The sequence below is a fragment of the Colletotrichum truncatum genome (genome assembly GCF_014235925.2).
Source record: "Colletotrichum truncatum strain CMES1059 chromosome Unknown Contig_0007, whole genome shotgun sequence".
Lineage (NCBI taxonomy): Eukaryota > Fungi > Ascomycota > Sordariomycetes > Glomerellales > Glomerellaceae > Colletotrichum > Colletotrichum truncatum.
Window position 1 is genome coordinate 2,553,149 of NW_027222404.1, and position 24,249 is coordinate 2,577,397.

General features: G+C 52.2%; 5 protein-coding genes across 5 annotated transcripts; 2 read left to right on the forward strand and 3 right to left on the reverse strand.

The window, feature by feature from the left end:
- Window positions 1-337: 337 nt before the first annotated feature.
- CTRU02_211118 (C2H2 transcription factor) lies at window positions 338-3,550 on the forward strand (the record flags this gene model as incomplete). Its single annotated transcript, XM_036720142.1, has 5 exons — window positions 338-462; window positions 577-672; window positions 955-2,094; window positions 2,148-3,094; window positions 3,150-3,550. 5 exons carry the CDS (start codon window positions 338-340, stop codon window positions 3,548-3,550), a joined length of 2,709 nt encoding a protein of 902 aa, XP_036587885.1.
- Window positions 3,551-5,812: 2,262 nt separating this feature from the next.
- CTRU02_211119 (uncharacterized protein) lies at window positions 5,813-7,441 on the forward strand (the record flags this gene model as incomplete). The annotated part of the gene is made up of 5 exons (XM_036720143.1): window positions 5,813-6,347; window positions 6,420-6,589; window positions 6,653-6,983; window positions 7,058-7,206; window positions 7,262-7,441. 5 exons carry the CDS (start codon window positions 5,813-5,815, stop codon window positions 7,439-7,441), a joined length of 1,365 nt encoding a protein of 454 aa, XP_036587886.1.
- Window positions 7,442-8,008: 567 nt separating this feature from the next.
- On the reverse strand, window positions 8,009-9,438 carry CTRU02_211120 (uncharacterized protein; the record flags this gene model as incomplete). The annotated part of the gene is made up of 2 exons (XM_036720144.2): window positions 8,009-8,880; window positions 8,976-9,438. 2 exons carry the CDS (start codon window positions 9,436-9,438, stop codon window positions 8,009-8,011), a joined length of 1,335 nt encoding a protein of 444 aa, XP_036587887.2.
- A 1,132-nt stretch (window positions 9,439-10,570) lies between these two features.
- On the reverse strand, window positions 10,571-12,236 carry CTRU02_211121 (vhs domain-containing protein; the record flags this gene model as incomplete). Its single annotated transcript, XM_036720145.1, has 5 exons — window positions 10,571-10,851; window positions 10,908-11,064; window positions 11,117-11,578; window positions 11,627-12,022; window positions 12,225-12,236. 5 exons carry the CDS (start codon window positions 12,234-12,236, stop codon window positions 10,571-10,573), a joined length of 1,308 nt encoding a protein of 435 aa, XP_036587888.1.
- A 7,181-nt stretch (window positions 12,237-19,417) lies between these two features.
- Window positions 19,418-20,742, reverse strand: CTRU02_211122 (reverse transcriptase domain protein; the record flags this gene model as incomplete). Its single annotated transcript, XM_070205575.1, has 2 exons — window positions 19,418-19,433; window positions 19,520-20,742. The coding sequence occupies 2 exons, from the start codon at window positions 20,740-20,742 to the stop codon at window positions 19,418-19,420; spliced, it is 1,239 nt and encodes a 412-aa protein (XP_070060818.1).
- Between the last annotated feature and the right edge of the window lie 3,507 nt (window positions 20,743-24,249).

Sequence of the window (24,249 nt, forward strand, 5' to 3'; positions counted from 1 at the left end):
ACGCGAGCCTTGCATGGAGAAACGAGAGGGCGAGGAGTACCAGAGTGGCTAGCAATATCGACGCGCTTCTCTTCTCGCCACTCTCCTACGAGAGGTTAAACCCCGTCTTTTCAGTCATCATCACATCGACACAAGCTGCCCACCCCGCAAAGTATCTCTCCCATTGTGAGCACAACTCTGCTCCGCCTATCTCATCCGTTGCCCCCACTTTCTTGTGCTGTGTGACCTCGGAGGCCCTCGACCTGTCTATACCTACCTGAGCGCACCGTACCACTTCCTTTCTAATTGCCATCATCGAGTTAGCCTGTTTTCCTCTCCCCTAATTGTTGTCTTCAGTATGCTTCCTCTCCAGTCGATAGAGGGGTCAACTCCTCACGGAGCCTCCGGAGCTGGCGAGAATGGAGAGACCCGGCAGCAGAAGCCCAAGACTTTGCCGTGCAAGTATTGCAGCAAGCGCTTTAGGTGAGTTGCCCCCCTCCCCCCTCCTAGTGCAAGACCCCCAAATTTGACCTTGCCCTACTTACCTTGGCCCTCACTCTGTACCTGTTATTAGCTTACATGGCTTTTGCATTTTAGGCGTGTGGAGCATGTCCAAAGGCACGAAAGGACACACACCAAGGAGAAGCCCTTTGCCTGCGGTTGGGCTCGCTGTGGGAAAACGTTCGGACGACGGTGAGTCTCTCTCAACCTTACACCCCCCCGGCCTTTCGTCATTTTATCATCCTGCCCAAGTCCACACTCACCTTACCACTTCGACACCACACATTGTGGTCTTCCACTCACACACATACACGCACACACACCAACCACACCACCCAAGTACCTTATCCCAAGGCTTTCCCCCATCCCAACCCCCGACCTTGCTCCACCTCTTCCCTGTTCCTGATACTCAACCACGAACACGCCCGATATCCCTCTGGTCTAACTCGAGAAATATGCTTATATGGACATCAGTGATCTACTTGTCCGCCATGAGAAGCTCGTTCATCTCAACGAGGGCAACAAGGAGCATAACCGCCCACGGAAGACTTCATCTAGCACCAACCACCCCCCGTCTTCCGCTGACAGCCATGTTGAACACGAGATGCTGGGCGTCCAACGCCCTCCTCAACCGCAGTATCACCAGGAGTCGATAACAGCCGCTGTGACGTCTTCAATGGCCCCGGATCATCGCATGCCAGGGCCTACCCGTGCTGCGGCCTGTAACCTTGACTTGCTCTCTGATGCGGCTCTGGCCAGCGAAGTCAACCCTATGCAGCAACCCATGATGGCGGATATGGGCCGACCACCTTCGGAACATGCGAGAATAAAGTCCTACGACGAGCAGATGGGGTACTCTGAAAGGCCACGGGAGGACCCATCCGTCCTGGCGCCTGGGTTTGCTCCACAGCCGCCAGTTGCGCCGTATGACGACTATCATATTTTTCTCGACGACTTGGGAACCTCTTCTTACCTGCCTCCTCCGTTTGAGTCCGATCAGCAGATGGGCAGCTTATGGCCACGATCCGGTGATATCCACCAACGTGGACCATCAAAACCTTCTTCACAGTTCCCCTCTCGTTTCCCCTCAGTTCAGCCAGATGGTCGAGAGATTATGGAAGGTGGTCCACGGAATCATGAGGAATCGATGAGAGCACCACTTCGAATCTCTGCTGCTGACCATACCATTATCAAGAACAGACTTGAGGAGTTCTCCTCTGTGATACCTAACGACTTTGTCTTCCCATCCCGCCATACGCTCACACGCTTCTTGGAGGGCTACATTGGCGGATTCCACGAATACCTCCCCTTCCTCCATATCCCGACCTTGACGCCTGCCGAGATGGCCCCCGAGCTTCTCCTCGCCATTTTGGCTGTTGGCGCGCAATATCGATTCGAAAGCCACCGAGGCCATGCACTGTGGTATGCCGCAAAAGCCGTAGCATTGGAGCAGATACGCCGACGGCATAGTCACGAAGTGCACGCTCTGCTCCCGACCCCGGCTGCGTACAGCCCGCACTCAACTCGACCTTCCCCCAGCTCTGGATTTAGACATACCTTTGCCTCGGCGCAGCAGGACCGCCCCATGACCCAGGACACACATCGTGAGCCATTGTAAGCGTCCATGAATGTAAAATACTTGCCAGGTGCTGACCAAGACTTTGCAGCTCTCCGAACACACCACAGGCACGCTTGGAAACGATTCAAGCTGTCCTTTTGCTTTTCGCTGTCGGCCTTTGGGGGGCAAAAGCAATCCTGCACGAAGCCCTTTCTCTCCAGAGCCATCTTGCTATGTTGGTCCGCGAGGAGGGTTTGACTGCTGAGACCAGCCCTGCCGTCGCGCCCGACTGGGAGACATGGATCCGATTAGAGGGTGCCACTCGTACGAAACTCATCGCTTACTGCTTCTTTAATCTCTGCAGCATAGCCTACAATATGCCGCCGCTCATTCTTACCTCTGAACTCAACCTCTTCCTTCCCTATCCGTCCCGGATGTGGAGGGCAGAATCAGCATGGCAGTGGCAGGAAGTTAGGCAAGCGTACCCGTCCGTAGAGATCACCGTACACGACGCCTTCGCCAGGCTATTTGGCCGATCGCCCCAGGGGCTGCCTCCGCACATGTCGTCTCTGGGTAATTACGTTCTGATACACGCTCTCCTCCAGCACGTCTACCTGCTGAAGCAAACCTCGCTGGCACTCAGCTCGCCGTTCGAACCACAGAGAGGCCTCAAGCCCGAAGACGTTGAGGAAGTTACCCAGGCATTACGAGTATGGCAGGCGAGCTTCGAACACAGGCATCAACTGCGCGCGGCCGAATCAGGGCACGTTGGTAGCAGCGACTCATTCCAAGGCGGCCCGGTTGCGTTCAACTCCACAGCTCTTCTCCGGCTCGCCTACATGCGTCTTTACACGGAGATACCACCAGGAAGGTCCCTTGAAACCCGGGATCATATGCTGGTGGCCTCGTCTCTTAGTAACATGCCCCTCTTGGTTCGGACACTACGGTTACACAGAGCGGTGTTCCAAGCAATCCATGCCCTCTCAATGCTCGTCAAAGCAGGAGTTAACTACGTCGCGAGGACCAAGTCTTTGGAGTGGAGCATTCAGCATTCCCGTGAGTATTCCAAACATTTACCAATGGCGCGTTTGTTAACCCAGGATGGTGGCAGTGTGTAACTTCGAATGCGCCATTCTTTTGTCCAAGTGGCTCCTCACCCTCGCCTCGATCGGACCGAATGACCCCCCTGCGACACCCGAAGAGAAGAACTTGCTGCAGTCGGTCAGGAGGATGCTCGACGAAACAGAATTTGCTGTTCCTATCGACCCTTCTCTGGGTGGACCCGCAGCCGGCCATCCGGCGAGCACAGAAATAGCTGCGAACGACAGCACACGACTTAGACAGCTGGCGGCGGCAGTCATCCGACTCTGGGCGGAGACCTTCAAGGGGTCGCACATTTTTGAGATGGTGCGAGTAATGGGGTCAAGCCTGGACGGATACGCCGACCTGGTCGAGAAGCCCCGCGACAGGACACCACTTGGGAGGATCGCACATGATCCCAATCTTGCGTGAATGCTCTAGATGGTTAGCAAATAATCGAAAGACTTGAGGTTTCCCAAGGCCAGGAAAGACGAGCCTACAAACCGAAAGGAACTTTAAACAGAAGGGATGAGTCGCCGGGCATTGGTTGTTTGGCCATACGATGCCAAGACATAATCTCTCCCGAAAGGGTTGTCTGCGGCACAGTCTACTCCTACAGTCATTACCAGACGAAGGATATGCAAAGATAACCTTGCAATGTACAATGTTTTTATGTCACTCGAAGTGTGATCCTGCCAACAGCCAGAGGGGTTTTGGGTTTGAGGCGCCGATGCAGGCAAGGCGTGTCGTTAGACAAGCGCGTCTGATGGCCTTGTCGGGATTTCGGGGCGACGACCCGGCGGAGTACCGACAGACAGGTACCGACCGGCTAGATAACGGTGGAGAGGGGAAATCTGTCCGGCTGAAAACGTGGGCAAGGACCGGAGAATTGTTGCAGTGCTTGTGCAGTGTTGGTGCCGATGGGCACCCGACTGATTTTTTATTTTTCATTTTTTTTTGTTTCGTATGGTTATTGACGCTGCGCTGAGGCGATACGCGCAGGAATCTGTAACTATGATGGGTTGTGGTATGAATAATGAAATTATCTTATATACTATGGATTGGGCATCTAGCTAGCTAGCTTTGTCTAGGGCTTCTTGATGCTGTGCTCTTGAATGTGGCTGCTCCGGGTGCCCATGTCAGATGGCGGTCTCGCGTACCTGACCATCGTCACCAGGCCAAGGGTCCTTTCTACCCTGCAACAATAGCTTTAATCAGCACCACGTCTGTGCTTTGGACTAGACCATGGACGTAAGTTATGGCCCGGCTCGGTACAGTAAACGACGTCCTGGGAGACGTGGCATCGTCAAAAATGTCCTAATCCGACCAAATTGCGGATCTATTTCAGAGTGGGGTGAAGCCTGGTGACTTGACTATCTAGTCCTAATATCGAAAAGAAACCGTAACCTTAGTAGCAGTCAATGGCCGCTTCCTTCTGAGTACTCTGTGGAGATGAAGCTCCACGAATTGGATGAGGCAATCCTGGTGTGGAATTGTCGACAGGCTGGCTCGATTGGGGATTGATACTTTCCGGTTTTGGGATTGATTGGTAATGTTTTGTTTTGAGGTCCCAAAATGGCCAAAAAAGGGGACCGCCGAACAACCCGCTTGGATGAGGCATGTGTGTACCAGGGATTGGAGCGGAAGGGTGAGAATGGGGGGGGGGGATTGGAGATTTGTAGCCAGCCGGCGGTTTTGGGGTTGTCTGTAGAGACGACAGAAGCCAGGACTTAGTGTTGAGGATCCAATCAGACGTAACTGTCAGGTATGCATCCTCACTTGGGAAAAAGTAAAGTCGAGTAGAAAAAGGGAAACTTCCTAAAGCTACAAAAAAACAAAACAAGAAAACATGCGTTATGCATAGTTACTGCGCCAATGGGGAGGCGAGGAGGTTCTACAGAGTCGTATATCTGTATGAATACAGATCGACGTGGTATTAGAGACGGAGAGACGCTCTATCGGTGCTCTTGCATTTAAACAGAAACCCAAGAGATTACTCCATGCCAGTATTGTCCTATGAAATTAATAATGCTCCTCCTAGCCAAGCATCCACGGGCCTTTTGCCGTTCGGCTCACCGGTGCGGCGACGAGGGGATGGAAAGTGGGTTGAGGTCCCCTTGGAGAGAGAAACGCAGGCACCCGCATCGGGCAGGTTGCAGAGGCGCCCGGACCGATACATGAATGTAACTGAGCAGGAATGGGGGGGGGAGAGGGGAAGAAGTATCATTGCTGCAATGGGATTCTGGAGATCTCCGTCTTCATCCTTGGAGAAGGACTTGCATTTGGAGTGCATCCAACAGGGCCCCCCTTTATGGAGACCCTTTCTTGGAGTCGGGTTTCCTGTCTTGCTTACCTTACCGCGCGCCCCTGCCCACACAGTACAGTACCAGTGTAGGTTGGTTGTGCTTGGTTATGTGAGCCGACGTGGGATTTGGGGTAATTAATGTCGAGCAGCCGCAGAGAAATAACGGCTTGGGTCCATGCGTCGAGTCACGTGGTTGCGCGTTTTAGCTGCGTTTGTTCCTGTCGCGTCGCCTTCCCTCCCCGCGCGGTCCACGAGCTATGACGACACCTTTTTTTAGAGTGAGCGACACGGATTTTTGACGTACATTCACCGGCATTATCTTTTTTTGCACTAGATTGAGAGGTATATAAGGCTCCCGGATCCTCAATTGTTTCTTTGAATCTGCAATTATGCCAGCTCGTAAGCGTGCTGCGTCGCCTGTGGCGGAGGAACCACGCCGGCGGTCCCGGCGTATCTCTAGCACGCCCAAGAAGAGCAAGTACTTCGACGACGGGGATGATGATGATGATGCAGAGTTTGATGACGGTGATGTTGAAGTTGAGAGTGAGGTCGACGACGAGGAAGAGGACGAGGAAGAGGAGCAGCCTAAGAAACGTGGGCGGGGCCGGCCCAAGGCGTCTGTGGCGAAGCCTAAGCCCAAGGCGAAGCCTCAAGCCAAGCCTTTGAAGAATGCCGGAAAGAAGCAAAAGGTTGAGGAGACTGATGAGGATGATTACAAGGATGACCTGCCCGAGGAAGATGACGACGAAGAGGAAGAGGAGGCGGAGGAGGATGACGATAACAGACGGCCTCGTGTCACCATCATTCCCCTGGAGAAGTTGCGCCCGTTGGATGGGGTCGAGTACTCTGATGAGACGGTGCACAAGAACACGCTTCTGTTTCTCAAAGACCTGAAGGCGAATAACATCAGGCCGTGGCTCAAGAGTATGCTATCCCCAGCCCAGCCTGTCTTGGTGGTCGCTTTGGAGGTGGTAAAAATGCTGACAATCTGTCCAGGTCACGATGGAGAGTACAGACGCGCACTCAAGGACTGGCAGTCGTTTGTCGAGTCTATCACGGAGAAGATTACCGAGGTGGATTTCACCATACCCGAGTTGCCTGCCAAAGACCTGATTTTCAGGATTCATCGGGATATTCGCTTCAGCAAGAACCCGACCCCGTACAAGGTGCGCCGCGGCGAATCTTATCCCCCATTTGAAGTGTATGAAAAGTGCTAACGATAGAAACAGCCGCATTTCTCAGCCGCCTGGTCTAGGACGGGCAAGAAAGGACCCTATGCCTGCTACTATATCCACCTCGAGCCGGGCTCGTGCTTCGTTGGAGGAGGCTTATGGTGTCCTGAAGCGGCGCATCTTCGGAAGTTGAGGGAGAGTATTGACGAGAGGCCACGTCGGTGGAGGAGAGTCCTTAATAACGAGCGGTTCAAGAGAACGTTTTTGCCCAAGGCGTCGAAGAAGGGCGGAGAAGAGGCGGCGTTGCTTGCGTTTGCGGATCTGAACAAGGGAAACGCGTTGAAGAAGAGGCCCATGGTGAGTGCTACTTCTCTGGTATTGCCAGCTGGTGCATGAAATGTTACGAGGGCGGGGATGCTAGGGTTGGCTGGCTAGGTGTAGTAGTTACAATGTTGCTAACATACTTGCAGAACTACCTTGCTGAACACCGCGACATTGAGCTGTTGAAGCTGCGGAACTTCACCATCAGCAAGAAGGTGGACGACAGGGTGTTTACCGAGGAGGACGCACAGCAAAAAGTTTGCGAGATCATCGCCGCCATGGAGCCTTTCGTGAGTCTAGTTGCGTATGAGTTGATGATTTGACTGGGACTGACAGTAGGCACAGATTACGTTCTTGAACAGTGTGGTCATGCCGGACTTGAACCTGGACGATGATGAAAGTGATAGTGACGAAGAGAATGGTGGTGAGAACGGTGCTGCTGAGGCTGATGCCTCGCCTGAGCAAAGTGGTGATGAGGAGGAGGAAGAAGAAGAGGGAAAGGATTGGAGCAAGCACAAGTTCTGAGTGAGGGTGACAAATTGCGAACAGTTGGGTGATGTTCTTTGTCGATATTATGTGGTATATTCTTTTGGTTTTGCCATTGGATGCTTGGGATCTTGAGATCCAACGTTGGGTCCCCCATGTACCAAGTCAGAAGTGCAAGTTCAGTATGTATGAGCTGGATGACCTGTCAATGTACGTGACGGCTTTGATGGATAAATGAGTTCGGGGAAGGTGCATTCGTTTTCGTCTGATTATTCTTACAGTGTACCGGCTGCGTTGGAGTCCTGTTGAGTTACACAAGGTATGCGACAAAACCTTGGGGCTGACTTTTATCCAAGAGATGTCGCAGGTAACTAGGGCAAGTCAAGCGACACGGTCAGTACACGCACATGCACCGCATTTGTTGGAGTCATTCACCATCATATCTTCACCGACCCTCTGGTAGACGACCTTACCAGGCCGGTTTGTATTATCTCATTACCGACATCATGCATTCGATTCAAACATTATGAGAAGTGGTATATACATGATATCCCCCGTAACAACAAAACCATGCCCTCCTCAATCGTTAAATCATGAAACATGCGCTCACAGCCAAGTGTAGCACTCGTTAGCAACAGGGACCTCGACGCTGTAGAGCTCCTGGGACCACCACTTGGTGGCGAAGGCGACGACGCTGAAGAAGAAGTCGCTCTTGATGGCGAAGCCCTCCTGGCAGTTGGTGTTGTCCTGGCCGATGCCGACGCCGCCGCTGCCGACCTCCTGGCTGGCGCTGAGGGTGAAGTCGTTGACGAGCTTGGAGTGGGAGGTGACGCCGGTGCTGAGGTCGATGGCGCCGCCGAGGATGTTGAAGACGACCTGGACGCCGAGCTCGACGTAGGGGTTGACGCCGACGGCGGCCCTCTGCGAGATGTTCGCGTTGGCGGTCCAGACGGGGTCCCAGCCGGTGGCGGCGGTGGCGGAGGAGTTGACGAGGTCGAGGTGGAGCCTGGCGTCCGGGAAGGACAGGCCCAGGTCGGTGGTGATGGAGGCCTTGGCGTCGGCCTCGAGCTCGACGCCGATGGCGAAGCCCAGGGCGGGGCCGAGCTTGATGATGCCGGGGATGTCGACGAAGTAGTAGCCGGGGTCCTCCGGGTCGTAGGTGAAGTTGCCCGAGTAAGGGGCCTTTACGTCGACGGTGAGGCCGAGGGTGGCGGCGAAGGTGGTGTCGACGTCGAGCGACAGCTCCTCGACCGTGGGGGGCACGACGGTGTACTTGAGCTTGCCGGAGAAGGTCATGGACGAGCTGAGGGAGGCCTCGTCGGCCGTGATGGCGAGGTAGGGGTCGGCCGTGAAGAGGGTGGTGGCGGAGGGGAGCGAGAGCGTGTTGGAGATGTGCACGCCGTTCTCGTCCCACTTGATGTCGCGCTTGGAGGCCGGGTTCTCAACTGGGACGTTGGAGAAGGAGATCTCCGTGGAGACTGAGCGTTTTGTGTCAGTCTTTTCTTTTTTTTTCTCTCTTTTTCTTTTCCTTTCTGTTTTGGCTTGTTTTGAAATAAAAAGGGGCAAAACTTACTAGCCGTGTTGGCGACATCGCTCTTGTGGGCGTTGGCAACTACCTTGAGAGTGGCAGCGTCGAAAGAGACGGTGTCGACGAGGAAGAAACCACGCTCGTTCTCAACATCACAGTTGCCAAGGTGGTTTGTGATCATGACAAAGTCGTCGAGAGCCTGCCAGTCACGCGACGTCTGCTCAAAGGCAGCCGTCGCGTTGAAGGTGACGGTGATGCTGGTCTCGGCGCAGTCGACAGCAGCGACGGCCTCAACCTCCTCGAGCACCACGGAGGGGTACTTCATGGCCAACACGACGCTTACAAGGCTCTCGTCCTTGGCGCCGTAGTTGAGCGTCACGTCGTTGGAGGGCACCAGGTTGGCCGGGTCCGCCTTGTTGCACTCCGGACGGAGGATGGGACGGAGGATCCTGGTGGTGTTGGTGGCGCTGGCCGTGGCGGCGAGCGCGAGGGTGAGGAGGCCGAGCATCTTGACGACTGTGTTTATGTGTGTGTAAGAGAGACAGGACCTACTGAGAGACGAAGGCTGGAGGACCAATATCACACTCACAGCACGTTTGGGAGGGGGCGGACGGAAAGCACTGATATAGACAATGGCGGTCGAGTCGATATGGAGGCATGATAAGTCTTTTTGGGGGGGGGAGTGGTCACCTCTTGGCGACGACAGGCGCATATGCGCGATTCACATCACCGTCACAATGCTCTCCACCATGATTGCATACGTCCATGTAGCATGCCCGCCCACGATGGCCTCTTGCAACATCCCACGGGGGTTCGAAGTAGCCCATATCTCTCCATCTCAAATTTCAATATCATGTCCGCTCATACTCACACCGGGGCCCCCGCCCACTTAACGATTGCGCGAGTCACGAAAAGGGTCCCCCTGACGCCAACTCAAGGTTATCTAACTTATCAATAAAGTCCCGCCGTTGGTGCAACCTCACAGGTCTTGATTTAATGTCGCATTGAACCGCGGGGGGGTTCGGCTTATGGTATGATTGACCCTTTTCTTTTTGGCCAAACAGTCCAAATGGAGACACACACAAGCACGCGAAATGTAGACTCGTGCCCCGTGAGCGGGGATGTCATTGGATGAAGCTTATTCCCTGGATGAGGGATCTGAGCAATAATTTAGCACATGCCGCCGAGGGAAGGTCGGGATCGTAGCATCTCGGATGGGGGCCTTCGGGTGGTAGAGCCCGGATTAGCGCTCGGCGGGCACCTTGGGCCACCGGGCGCTGATCCCAAAGGGGGATCTCGGCCGAAGCGGGGATCCACGGGCGGCAGAGGTCGGTAACCGATTTCGGAAGTTCAGGGAAGAAGGGACTTCTGCAAGGTTTGAGCAGCATATTTGGGGGTGGTGGGGGGAAGGGGACAGGAAAGGAAACGTCATGGGGACTTTCTCGATTCATTCATGATTATGATCTAGACGGACAATGTGCTAGACGACTCTCTCTCGTACGTGACGTGTTCTACAACCGGCCACAGACACCATCCATCGACACACTTACCAACCCCACGAAGCGGGGGTTTACCCTGAACATGAAATGATGAACAAAAAAAAAGGGGGAGGCTTGGGTATTATGGCAAGCAGTTAAAGGTTACCATCTTGGCTCTGCTCGTTCCGTTGCGGGTGTCTCGAGAGCGTTCCTGTCCGCGAATGGATCGTCATCATCCTCTTCCTCGGAGTCTTGCTGAACAGGCTGAACGGGGGGTCTAGGGGGTTTCGGGGGAGCAGGGGCCGGCACTGGGGGCGGAGGCTTCGCTGCCGGGACCGGGCGCGGCGGGGGAGGCGGACGAGGTGTGGGCGTGCTGCCGATGCTCAGGCCAGAGACGTCCGGAGGAGGTGGAGACATGTTTTGCTTGGCCTTTTCGGTGACCACTACAGAACGTTATTAGCATTGTCACGGAGTGCTCCCAAGGAGAATACCATCATACTTCGGTAAATGTGAGCCTGTTCGGCCAGCTCGTCATCAGAGTCACTGTCGGCATCGATGGATCGGTCGAGCTGCTCAAACGTCATGAGTGCCGTGACGAGCTCGTCGTTGGCCCTGAGAAGGCTGCCAAGCCATTCCTCGGACTCGACATGGTGGATCTAAAAGGTTTTGGTTAGAGGCTGGGTATGACGCTGGCCTGTCAAGACTCACGTAGCGGAGGATCTTTCGTCTCAGTTGCTTGCAGCCCTCAAACTGCTGCACGGCCTGAGGGTTTTCCGAAATTCGCTCCAACTCTCTGTTGATACTCTGGAGAGTATTGTTCAGGTCAACAGTGGCGATGTAACTCTCAGCAATGGCGCTCTTCATCTGCTCCTTCTCTAGCTCCAAGTTGAAGGGCTTGCGCTTTCCCTTCTTATCCTTGTCCTTCTTCTTCTTGTCCTTGGACGATCCGAAGAAGGAGCCTCCTGAGCCAGACGAGGACTTAGCATGGCTGAAAGAGGCAACGGTGCCAGCTGTACCGCCGTAGGGCGTCTGCTGAGGCCGCGAGGACTCGCCAGCACGTCCGGTAGGCGAGGGAGGCTTGTCGTCTGTTTCCTCGTCGAAGGGGTTCTCGGTCTCTCGGACGGCTTTGGATCTTTCCTGCGTAGCGGCAACCTTGCGTTTAGGCAGTTCCTAAATGTGTCAGTCGCGGCATTTCACGTAGGAATCGGTGAGTCTTACCTGATGCAGCCTCGCAATACGCTCCAAGCCGGGCGTGCTCTTGTACTGAGACCAGCTCCGGAACAGCACCGTACACTTCTTCTTGACGTCAGGGTCGGACAAGTCGGACGTTCCACAGACTCGCAGACGTTCAAGGAGAGGCTCATCGGCGAAGGCGCGTTGGAAACGGGGGCCGGCATTTTGGATGAGGCCATCCAAAATGGTCAGGGCTCTTAGCTGCCGGTGGACGTTGCCATATTTGAGCTTCTTGCGGATTGCGCGGGCAGCCTCCACAGGACCCGAGGCTTGGAGCTTGATGACTTCAACAAGATCGGGGATACCGCTTAGGTCATCCTCCTCGTACGTCTCGCTGGTGAGCGTCTCGATGCTCACCGTAACGGCGGAGTACGGCTTCTTCTGTTGAAAGGGTTAGCGCTCACTCATGGAGGAGGGTTATGAGATGAATCTCATGATGTTTGAGATGCCAAGGTGGCTATGAAGAAGCAGCTTCAGGTGGTCTCGAAGAGCATGGGCTATATTGCTCTGGCTGGCGACGAAGGACAACCCGATTGCCATGGCGTGCCGCCGTGATGAGGAATGGGAAGAGGGGTCCTCCTACCTGAGAAAACATGATTACGATAGTGTAGTTGCTCGTCTATCTGCACGTATGTATGAAAAGATCAACTCTGATCTGGGCAGAGTTAAGTTCCTGGGTGGCGCGGTCCAAATGAGGTGGCGCCGGAGATGAGGGGTTTGGAGGCCGCCGTCGGGCTCCAAGTCGGTCGTCGGGGGATGCAGAGGCACGGAACGGGGCGGACAAGATCGTCGCCGGTAGATACAAGTACAGAAAGGATGAGATCAGTGACGGAGAAGACTATCCGTCGACGTCAGAATCGGGCTCCGAGTCGGGCTTTCGGGAGAAGGAATTGCATGAAAGTGAGCGACGGGAGCATTGATGAGAGACGGGTGAGGCAGGCGGTGGTGGGGCAGGGCACCCCTTCCCGCTTGGGTCCGCGGGGTGTCGCAGGGTGGCAGGCCAGGTAGCAGCAACGAGAGGCGCGTGAGCTGGCCCCGCTGACGTAGTGAATCACAAGGGATGCGGACCCTTAACCGTTGTACGTAGGTAGCAAGTAAGTAGACCCTTGATTGCACAAGAATACAGAGTCCAAGCAAATATGTGAGCCAAACACAAGAGCAAAAAAAAAAACAAAAAAAAAAACCACGAGTCGGAAATCATGAAAAGAATAATGTGAAAAAGCACAGCAACTCAAGATAAGGTACGTACCGCCAGGTCGGTTATCAAGGTTTCGGGCCCTGAACCAGCACGAGGCAGATGAAGATCACCACACGAGTCAAAATTGTTGTTTTCTCTTGAGAACTGTCAACATCTGACGAAAGAAGCTCACAATCGTGCTTGTTGCACGGCCCATTTTCAATCTTGTCCCGTCAACCCCAATCGATTTTGTGTGACTGATCCTGGCATCTTCTTCGATTGGCTGACCCAAGCAGTCGCCACTTTTATGACTGGCGCTGACTGATCTTATGCACGGTTGTATTCAGCATAACCTGATTTGGGTGGAATGCCCATGAATAGAACACGCCGGATGTACAAGACTCGTGGGATGACACATGCTCATGTACCCTTGAGAAATGATTTCAACTCATTTTCACCTAAATGGTGTTTATTGATGCACCGTAATCATATGCTTGCCAGTCTGTCATAGACGTTTCTTGTTACATATCCAAACAGGTTTGTTCAGAGCCGTGCGACCCGAGACGTTGCAGCTTAGATATTTTCTCGATGTGCATTAGAAACGGAGCATGGCCATAGTCGAGCCCATAGCGCTGGCTCAAGATGATTCAAAGAATTCAGGTGAATGTGCATGCTTTTCTGAAGGCATCAATGCTAACGGAATCATAATTGAAATACGCTATTGTTCTCCAAACGACATCATGGATGTATTTAAATCCAAGGTATCCAACAGTTTGTCTTATAACTCTGCCCAGAACATCGTGAATTTAATTGAATCCAAGGCGTCTAAATATTGGTTTCGTTTGCTGAGTGCTCAGGCCACAGCAATTATACCTTATCAGCAACATCAAACAAACCTAATGACAGATTCATAGAGCCGGAATAAAGACAGCGTGTGATGAATCGTTTTAAAGGTTTTCAAAGTCCATAGAGTTAAAGGTTTACGCAAACCGATACTGCAAAATGTGAAGGTGCTGTAAATTTATAGGAACAATACGTAGATTCTGAATTGTTGTTGTGCTCTTGGATTTGACTCCCGTATGAGGGAGCAGAAACACGCTCTCTATCTTCCATTGTTTTCTCTGGCTTGCAAGATGACATGTGAGTTTGTAAGACGCCGTAAGAATATTATATACTGCAAAGGTTTGTTTGTTAAGCCTCCATCTTAACTGAAACCAGAGAGTTACGGAATGGAAAACAAACAATCGTTTAGACGCCTTGCAGCTTCAAACATTCGCCCAACCCTAGAGAATGTCTTAGCACAGTTATGGACACGAACTCGGAGGCATCTTCCAACTACAGCATAACATGGAAACAAGTGCCCAAATCTGCAATATGGTTTGGAGAGTAAAAGCACTTAAAGTCAAGGAGAATCTGAAGGCAATGGTAGGTCTAGATGAGATTAGAGCGCTGTCGTTGTTTGGCATGGTACGTGCGCTTTTGTTCGCAGCTCGCTCTGTGCTCCTGCTTGAGATCTTGAATGGCTGCAATAACATACGATGGCCTACATAGGCAGTTCTAGACTCAATCAGAGAATATTAAATGAGCGTTTTTTACATACATTGTTATCATCGACTATATATATTAGAAGTTAACCGGGGAATTTCACCTCTTCGTTAGCCGGACCATCCTTCCATTCCCAGAAATTATATGGTACCTAGTTAAAAATTAGCTCTGTAGAACGTATCAACACTCTCAACAAACTACGTGCGAAGTTAACCATGAGATTGCTGAAATAGAGCATAATTTCAGGATGGCAAAATAATATGAGATTTCGAAACGTTTTTAATGAATCCGTTGAAAAGATGTGGTGACCGACGTCAGGCACGGGCGGCATCAACTAGGAACAAAACGGCTTGTATTCTCTAAGTGAGCGAGCGGAGCGAAGGACGTTTAAGAATACGGTCGCTGGAGCGAGGTCACGTGACCTCGCGGCCGAGACGCGGCAGAGTGGGTCCGGAGGCCCGGAGCCAGCACGACACACCCCCCCAGACGGCGCGTAGTCGTCTGGAAAACCGCGCCTCGAGGCCATATCGCTACTATCGCCTAGATACAAGATTATGAGGCTATTCAGAGCCTCTTGTGAATATATATATAACAAAAGAGAGGTGTTGTTGTATTCGCCTCGGTCTTTGTGCTCGAAGTGATGTGAATATGGCGAAATTCGCCCTTGCGCGCCGCCTGGCGCAATAATCGCACTTTCCTTTATTCAACCGTCGTACTTGCCTCTTATTATTGCCAGTTGAATTTTCTGAAAATCCTGCCTTCTGATTGGCCCACAACGTGGGTTGCCCATCAGTTATTATTTCCTCTGCCCGTTGACTCTTCTGCAGCGGTTCCGGCCGTGGCCGAAGCGGCTGGTCTCCGTGCTGCCATTGACAGCCTTGTTGGAGGACACTTGCCGGCGGCTGTTCTCCCCGCGTACAACGTCCTGATGGACACGTACGCGGCCTCCCTCCGAGGTCGTTAAAAGAGCCCGCCCTACGGGGCGTAAGTACGCTTGCTTTTGCTCCTTTGGGAGCGTATCATGCTTCCTGGCCAGGGGCCAAGTCAAAATTTAACTTTCGGCCTCCGGGCCAGCATTGCTCGCGCGCACCTGTTTCTCTTCGCTTCTTGTGACTTGTGCCCGAATGTCTTGTAGGTTTAGAAGTGCCCTGAAGTGTTCGAACTTCGCTCGGGAGAGTGCTTTTGTGAGACCGTCTGCTGGCATCTCGTCGGTAGGCATATATACCACGTCGAACGTCTTCTTGGCATACTCTTGGCGTAGCCACATGTTCTGTATATCAACGTGGCGAAGGCGCGTTGAGATGCGTTCCTTGTCGCCTACTACCAGGCGAATCGTTTGGCGATTGTCACAATGGATCTTCCATACGTCTCCGAGGTCTAGTTCAATATCCCGAAATAAGCGTTTGAGAGCGATGGTCTCCTTAGCAGTGTTTTCGAGGCTAAGGAGTTCCGCTTCTGTAGTAGAAGTGGTAACGGTATTCTGTCTCGCGGCTTTCCACTGAATGGGACCGCCGAACAGTGAGATGATGTACCCTTGAGATGAACGCCGCGTCTCTTCGTCGTCTGCGAACGAGGCGTCGCCCGCAATTAGGAGAACTTGGGCACCTGCACCCCCCGAGCTACCGAAGCAGAGCGAAAGGTAGCGAGTGTGATAAAGATATCTAATGACTTGGTTCGCGGCCTTCTGATGTTCGAGAGACGGGTTCGTTAGGAACCTCGAGAGTGTAGCGCAAGCGAAGGCGACGTCGGGGCGAATCATGATCGCAGTGTACAGAATTGAGCCGACCTTCTCTTGGTATTGCTTTACCTGGTCAGGGGTCGCTTCAGCGGTGTTCTTCTGGAGCGGGACGAATGGCAATGGTGTATGCGGCACGATCGAGTCGATAAGGTTGAATTTCTTCGCTACGCGTTCGATATATTGGTCGTGTGCGAGGTTAATTGTTCGCTTCTCACGGTCACGTATCACGCGAATGCCTAGATACCACTCGACAGGGCCTTGGTCCTTGAGTTCATACTCGGCTTTCACCCCGTTTATAACGTTTTGAGCAGCTTCGCGGTGGTCCCTATGGTATAAGACGAGGATATCGTCTACGTAGAAGAGTACCATCACTTTCTTGTCGTTTGAAGTGAAGAGACAGGGGTCTTCGCTTGCAGGCTTGAGTCCCAGGCGCCGCAGCGTTGATGAGAACTCCTTATACCAAAGGAGGGGAGCGTCTCGTAGCCCGTATAAGGCACGGCGGAGCTCGACGTACTTCCCGTTCTGTTTGAAGCCGTCTGGTAGGTAGCAGACGACAGGCGGGTCGTTCGGTCCTCTTGTTGCGTTTAGAAACGCATTGACTACGTCGAATTGGTCTACTTCAAGGTCGAATTCCGCCGCGAGCGCCATCGCTACTCTAAACGTCCTTGCTGCGAGGGTCGCTGCGTAGGTCTGTTCGAGAGGATGCTTCGCCTGGAGGTCGCCGCGGACGCAAATTCGTGCCTTGCAGCGGTCGAGGTAGCCGTCTTGATCAAGCTTGTAAGTGAACACCCACTTTAGAGGAATAGGTTTCGTAGACGCTTCGTGTTCGTCAATGATTTTCCAAGCGTCCATCTCCTCTAATTTACTTATCTCGGCTTGGGCCGCTTCGTAAAACAGGTTTCGGAGGTGGGTCGGCATTTTTTCAACACTTTTCCACGTTCGTGGGGGCTTTATAAGCTCATCTGTGTGTATTTTCACTCGCTGTGGAGTGACCGCTCTGGAGTGCTTCGCTTGGTGTATTGACGCGAAGACGAAGCAATGGAGCGTATAGTGGGCTTGGTTCGCTTCCTCCACAGCCTTCTGCTGATCAGGCATATAGGTATGGAAGAAAGTTTCCCAATTACGTTCCGTTTGTAGGAATGCGAAGTGTTGGGCGAAGCGAGGTGATCGTCTCGGTTTGCCCTGTTGTTGGCCGTAGTCCTTGCGGTTGTACACCCGCTTGGTCTTTATCTCGGGTTCGCGCCCGTTCCCATTATCCGAGTGTGGCCGCACCGGGTGAGTTGGGGAGTCACCCCCGAGATCATTACTCGAGTCGGCCTCCACGGCCGGTTCTCGTGGAGGTTCGTTGTTGGTCTTGACGTATATCACGTCTTCGACCGCCTCAGAGAGGGCTTCGTGCCCCGGGTCGGGAACGCCGGCGTCCATCGCTTCGGAGCTTTGTTGGCCGGTCGTTTGCCCGTCCGTCCCCTCCGGCGCTGCGGCCGGCTCAGGGGTCGGTTCCGGGGTGAGCAGGCCCTCTTCGCGTCGGCTGTTAACCGCGGAGCGTTTTACCGTTGTCTCTTCTGAGATTACGGTCGACGGCGCGAAGGCAGGTGGCAGGGGCTGCTCTTCAAGTGAAAATACGAGTTCGCTTGGTTTTGCGAGTCCGAGGAATTAGAGTCCTGGGTTCGCCGTAGCCGGAGGTTCCGAGATCTCCGTGGAGACTGTCTCGGCCACCTCCGCTTGTAAACTAGCTTTTGCATCGTCCTTCGAGTAGAACTTCGTCTCGTCAAAGGTAACGTTTCGCGTGATAATCACTTGATCAAGCGAGGGTATCCAGACTCTGTATAGGTTGTGAGCGTCCATAACGTAGCCCACCAGATATCCAATATGTCCTCGCGGTTCCACCTTGAAGTTACGTCTGTTCCTATCCGCTTCGCGGTCCTTTTTCAGGGGATAAGCCCTACACCCATACGCGTACGTCCAGCCCCAGTGGGGGCGAAGGTCGCGGGCGAGGCTCGCGCTGTATTGTGGTTGCCACCAGCGAAAATACTGTCGGAACCAGCTCTCTTCGACTTGAATTGGTGAGAGCCAAGCTCTTCGCTTCCGTGGTGACATATTGTACAGGTAGGCGGCTGCCATGACTGCTTCCACCCAGAGAGTAGTTGGCAGGCCCGCTGCGCTGAGCATCTTTATCGCTCGGGTTATTAATTCCTGGCCCGCTCGTTCGCCTCCGCCATTGGGTTCCTTGGTGTAGGGGGGTGTCTCTTCGATTTCAATCCCGTTATGCTGGGCCCAAAGTTGATACTCAGTCATTCCGTTTATCGCAATTACCGCGCGTTCTACGTCTTGTCTCAGCTTGCACAGGGTAACGCCTCGTTGGCGAGCGACCCATCGTTCGAAGTGCCTGAGAGCGTCGAAGACGAAGGTGTGCGATTTACTTACGCGCGGAAACGCGAAAAGACGACCGGTATATTCGTCTTTGATCACTAAGAGCCAGCGGTTCTTGTCAAAGCTTGTCGGGTAGTCGAAGAGATCCCATGAGACCCTATAGTACGGTCGAATTGCTTTCCGTTCAGAGGTTCGCCTCGAAATTAACTGTTTCGCGTGCGCTGTCGCGCAGTATTCGCATTCCAGACGCGTGGGTCCTTTTATCTTTACTCCTCTCACGTTTGACACCATTCGTTCTAGTGCGTCTGGTGCGAGGTGACCCGAACGAAGGTGCCATAACCAGGCGTCATCATACCTATCAGGTGGTTTACGAAGCGAGAGTCGAGCGGGATCCTGTACTGCAAGCACCAAATGGTTCACGATTCCTGCGTTACTCGAGGTAATTCGCTTCTGAGCAATATACTGGGAACCGGTCTTATATTCGAAGAAAGTAATGTTCATCTTCCTAACAAGATGCTTGACTACCACGCTGTTTTTGTACGTTCCCTGGCGAAGTGTGTTATCCAATCCGGAGTACCAGATGCCTGTCTTTCGGAGGAGTGCTTCCGAAACGATGTTAACGTGAAAGTTCTCTACGTATCCAACGTTATGGAGCGTAAGGTCTGCTGTGAGGTCTCCATCAGGGCCATTTAGTGCTTTTGGCAAGATCCACGTTCCCTTTGCTAGGATTGGGTACGAAGCAGTTCCTGAGTCGACTCTCTCGTCGCCGATGCACGTTTTAATAGAAGACGATTCAAGCAAGTCAAGGTTGTTAACAAGGTGCGTAGCTCCGCAGTTGTCGAGAACCGTGCTTCGTGACAGAACATGGGGTCCCGTCAGTGGGGTTGCAAATACGCTTGGTTGGTCGTAGTCCGAGTCGAAGTCGTCCGAAATTTCCCGGAGAAGTTCACGGCTGATCGTTACTGCGTGGATATTTCTCTTCAGTGTCACCTCTGACTCATTCTCCTCTTGCTGCGATTTCGCTTTAGAGCCGGTATTTCCTGACGACCTATTGCGAGGCGGCGCTGGGTTTCGGAAGCTGGGAGGTTCCGTCGCCCAGATCCAGCCTTTCCGAGCTAATTCGGCTCGGAGATCATAGTTCTCGGACTGATTGATACGCTTTCGAATCTCCTTGCACTCGTCCCTCGATAGTTTGTCCTGGGAAGGCTTGATTCGCCCGGTAAGGGCGTACTCCACGCGGGTGCACTCCAGGGGGTTTGCGTTGTAGGGTTTGTTGCAGGGGCACGCTTCGGATTTGCCTTTTCCTTTCGAACCGCTTTTTCCATCTGAGATTGCTTCGCTCGGGCGACCGGCAAGGGTAGCGTACACACCGCTTGTTTTACCCCGATTTTTGTCGTATAGGGTGTCCTCATACAGCAAGTCCTCCAGCATATCCCTGTATTCACTTACAGTAGGGATGCGGTCCCCCTTGCGCTCCATTTTGACAATTTCAGTGAGCTCGGAGGTCGCCCAGGAGGGGGCAAAACGGTGTCCCACCGCTCGAAGAAAAGTTTTCGAAGCGAGCGTTCCCTGGCTTTCCGGTATTCTGAATCGAAGCGCGCGGAGCAGTACTCGATGGAAGTCTCTTAGCCAGGTCTGGGGGTTTACGCTTGTGTTGGCCTTTTCCAGGAGGAGAAGGTACTCTTCGCGAACTGTAGTTTGACTGCTTGATTCGCTTGGAGCGTAGCGTTTCCGAAGGTACTGAATAAGAGCACGGAGTGAACGTTGGTTGTTCGCTAGGATCTCCGATCTCGCAGCGTAGAGGATGTCCTTGTCGACCGTTTCCTTAACCCAACGCTGAATAGAGTCGAAGTCCCGCTCCCGACGAGTTTTGAGGACGTCGCGGCCTGATTTTGAAGCGAGGTAGTTCGTATATCTTTCAAAGATCCCGGGCGTGTTTTGCGTGAGAGTTGGTTGTGCTACAGGCTCCTGGAGTTCTTCCCCTGTATCGTCACTCGCTTCTGCCCTATGCTGGAGAATCGAATCGTAGGCTTTCCGCTTCCGATCATAGGTTCTACGCTGCTTTTCGTTCTGCTGCGTGATCCATGATTCGATCGAGAGTTCTTCATCGTCCTCTCTTGGGTCTGACGGAGACGTAGTGTCGTCTGGGTCTATGAGATCCCAGACGTCTGCTGCGTCGGCTTCGGCGTAGAGAGCGTCGTACCAAACGGGGAAGTCCCGGCGGCAGGTTAGCCTTGTCGTGCTCGTGAGAACAGATATCTGCGACGACATCTTCGTTGTAGAAGTTGCTGTTTGAAGCGAAATTTGTGAAGACCGTAAGGAGTTGATGGTGTTCCGCCACGAACCCTTCGTCTGGTTAACAGTAGAAAGGGGTGATGTGGTAAGCTGGGCTCATAACTGTGGTGACCGACGTCAGGCACGGGCGGCATCAACTAGGAACAAAACGGCTTGTATTCTCTAAGTGAGCGAGCGGAGCGAAGGACGTTTAAGAATACGGTCGCTGGAGCGAGGTCACGTGACCTCGCGGCCGAGACGCGGCAGAGTGGGTCCGGAGGCCCGGAGCCAGCACGACAAAAGATTAATCTAAAAAACATATTATGTACTTTTTTCCTTCACAAGAGATGATATTTCACCCGTGGTACTATCTCAACGGGTTGAAGAGATTTGATTGCCATCTCGATGGATATACTGAGGCCTAGTTAGAAGTAGACGCACCATGTGATGCTGGAATCGATATGGCATACAAACTATCGAAATAGACAGGATGTTGTTCAGCTAACCGCAGACGAGTCATATTGAGGACTAAGATCCATTGCAGCCTGCTCATGCAGCCGCTCTAGAACACCGTGCTTATGTTCTGATATTATGAAAGCCCAAAGCATCATGAGTATATACTTGCAAAGCGATTTCATACTATTGAAGCGATCCCAATTTGCGTATAATCTGCTTAGCCAGTAAAGACTCCCATGTGAGGAGAGGCCGTAGGTTTCGGTACATCATTTTCCATCTGAATAGGAGTCTTACCGTCAACTGGCGTCATTGCTAGAATATAGGCTAACAGAATTTGTTGGTTGGAATACACTTATGTTGGACGATGGGGTATATCTAACAAATCTGATCATGCCGTAGAGTAATCAATGTGTCTCAAGCTTCTTAGTAGGGAAATTTATAGTCTCGTCGTAGATGTCTTATAGGCTGAAAACAAAATCATTGCATTGGAGATGACTACATGCGTATTGATAACCTAATCTATCTTTAGTGACGCAAAATAATGCAACGGAGCATCTAAAAAGCAGTTTTGTGGTAATCCAGGTCCCAAATCATGCGCAGAGGCATGCTGAATACCAGTCGCAGAAACTATCTTGTTCGTAATACTTCAACAAACGTGATACTTTCTACCAACTCCAAAGCGAGATGCAACAATGCCTGTGGTGGGACATCTCGTACCGAGGCTTCGTAATAGAGAAATCCCTCTTACTCTGATGTGTGAATGTTGCATAAATGGAATAACTTCATTACTTGATCGGGATTGTGGATGCTCCGTCCAGTTTTTGGACTCCTTCGACAATGGGCCGGACTTTATCACACTCATAACCTTGCCTTATGTTCGACGATACGGCATAAGAGGTTTCCTAGAAGGCAATGGCAAGCCTAAGCATCAATTTAAGAAGAGAAAATGAACATCAACATCATGGCTCCTACGAGCTAGCTTAGTAGGCATGAATCAGGCACAGATGTCAGAGCTACTCCCCCCCCCCCCCCCCCCCCCCCCCCATTGACACGCAACAATGAAAGATTCGAGCTTAAGACCTTCCGAAGAATTACTATCTGAAACGAACACTACTCGCAGTCATCCGTGGCCAGTATCAAACGCAGTAGTTTCGGAGACAAAAGAGCGTGCTCCTCAAGCTGGCATCGCCACAGCCCAGCTCTTCGTGCCGGCAGTTCGACTTGGATGTTTCCTGGGGGTATACGTGGGCTTGCTGGACCTGAAATCAAGAACTCCTCTTGGCTGCTGCAAACTTATATCGCGCTTGCACCTTACACGAGACCACAAGAGATTCGAAGTCTAAACTGGATTTGACGATGTAGTCTCGCACGTATTTCTCATTGACTTTTTCGTCTTCATCTGACAAGAAGCGGTTGATGTAGTGGAAAGTATCACAAAAAGGTTTCAGTGAAAATGGCACCATCAGGCTTGTGCCTTGTGTTCGACTTTATGATCAGTTATAGACAGAGTCTGGTAACCACTTACTACTTTGTTGACCATTTAGCCATGTTGTTCGAAAAGGAACAAACACATAACAAGAGGCACAAGTGTCAGTTGAACGGAGCTAGTTAGGCTTAGTCCTGGAATCTGGGTCAGAGTCATGAGAACAAACGAAATGCAACAGCTACTCTTTGATGAATTGGCACAAAGTTACTTCACAAGTTCTGCTCATATGTAGACTGAATATTCGCTTATAGAATTACATGTTTTCCCAGTGTCTTTCTTGCGCTCTATAGTATAAGTTCTACTCGAGTTGAAGGTAGCATATCAATTTCAAATTTGTTAATTTAAGACAGCGATCTAAAGATATTGCTAGAGAATCTCTAGATTTTTATGTTGTCTAATGGGTTCAAAATTGACCACGTGTTGCGGGAGAAACATAAAAGGGTACTCAAATATGTCCATTCATTTAGAGGCCTAGTTTGTATGCTTGTCCATATAGCCCTTTCGTTTCCCAATAACTGAAAGTTCTTCACTTTCTGTGCCCTAAGAGAGGGAAACAAAGGCAAGTCTATGGCTTCGAAGACGAACTTGTTGGTCAGCGAGGCGTATGCCGGGTCAACATTGCAGTACCCTTGACTGACTTTACCTCTATTATTGGACCAGCACATCATTTGGCCTAAAAGGACAATCGTGAGCTCGCAAGGTACAAATGAAGACTTAGATGGCGTTTACTTTCGATCTCGATGCGCTGATCAATACGCCAGCTGATACACAAAGCAGGAGATGCCCAAGTCTTTGCCCATAATAGCCTTATTATCCGAGTCATCTCGATGCCCAATGTGTTTTATGCTCACGGGAACGCAAGCAACGTACCTATGTTGAGCTGGCTCTTTGCCAGGGGCAGTCGACGTGGCATGGCTCAAAGTCAGTCATGTGTGTTCAGGTGCCCCCTTCCCCGGATCAGACAACCAGAGCCCATCGTTCTTCAGAACATGTACCCGGCCAATAGGAGTTGCAACAGCAAGTCTGCCTCATGTACCCCGGTTCCGTCGATCCGGATCTACGTCTTCAAGAAGACCAGCCGAGGTACCGCAGTTGTGATTCTGGCGATCAGTGACCTAGGCAACCGAGGCATCGGCAGGTACTCATAGCTGTGTATGTTGATCGTCATAGCCTTGACGTATCGAACCAAGGTAACTTGAAATCGGCCATACTATCCTGGAGCGGGTTGAGGTATTTCCATTTCAGGGGCTGAGTCGCAAGATTGGTTGGTCGAGAGGGTTGACTTGCTTACTCCAAACCTTGGCGTGGCGAAGGGAGCATCGCATCTCATCCTGCGACGATGAAAGTGATCACAAGATCAAAATCTAAAGCTGTGCCCACCGAAGCCTCGTCAGCCCGAGGCACTTGCAAAACGACAACTCTATCGAGAACAGAGACATACCCCGATGTCTCACCCCGCGTCCCGAGACTCCGTGCCGAAGGGACTTCATAGCCTTTACACCCAACGGTGGTGGAGGGGTATACTTTCCACCGCGGGCGCTGCCAACAACCACTTCCCCGGA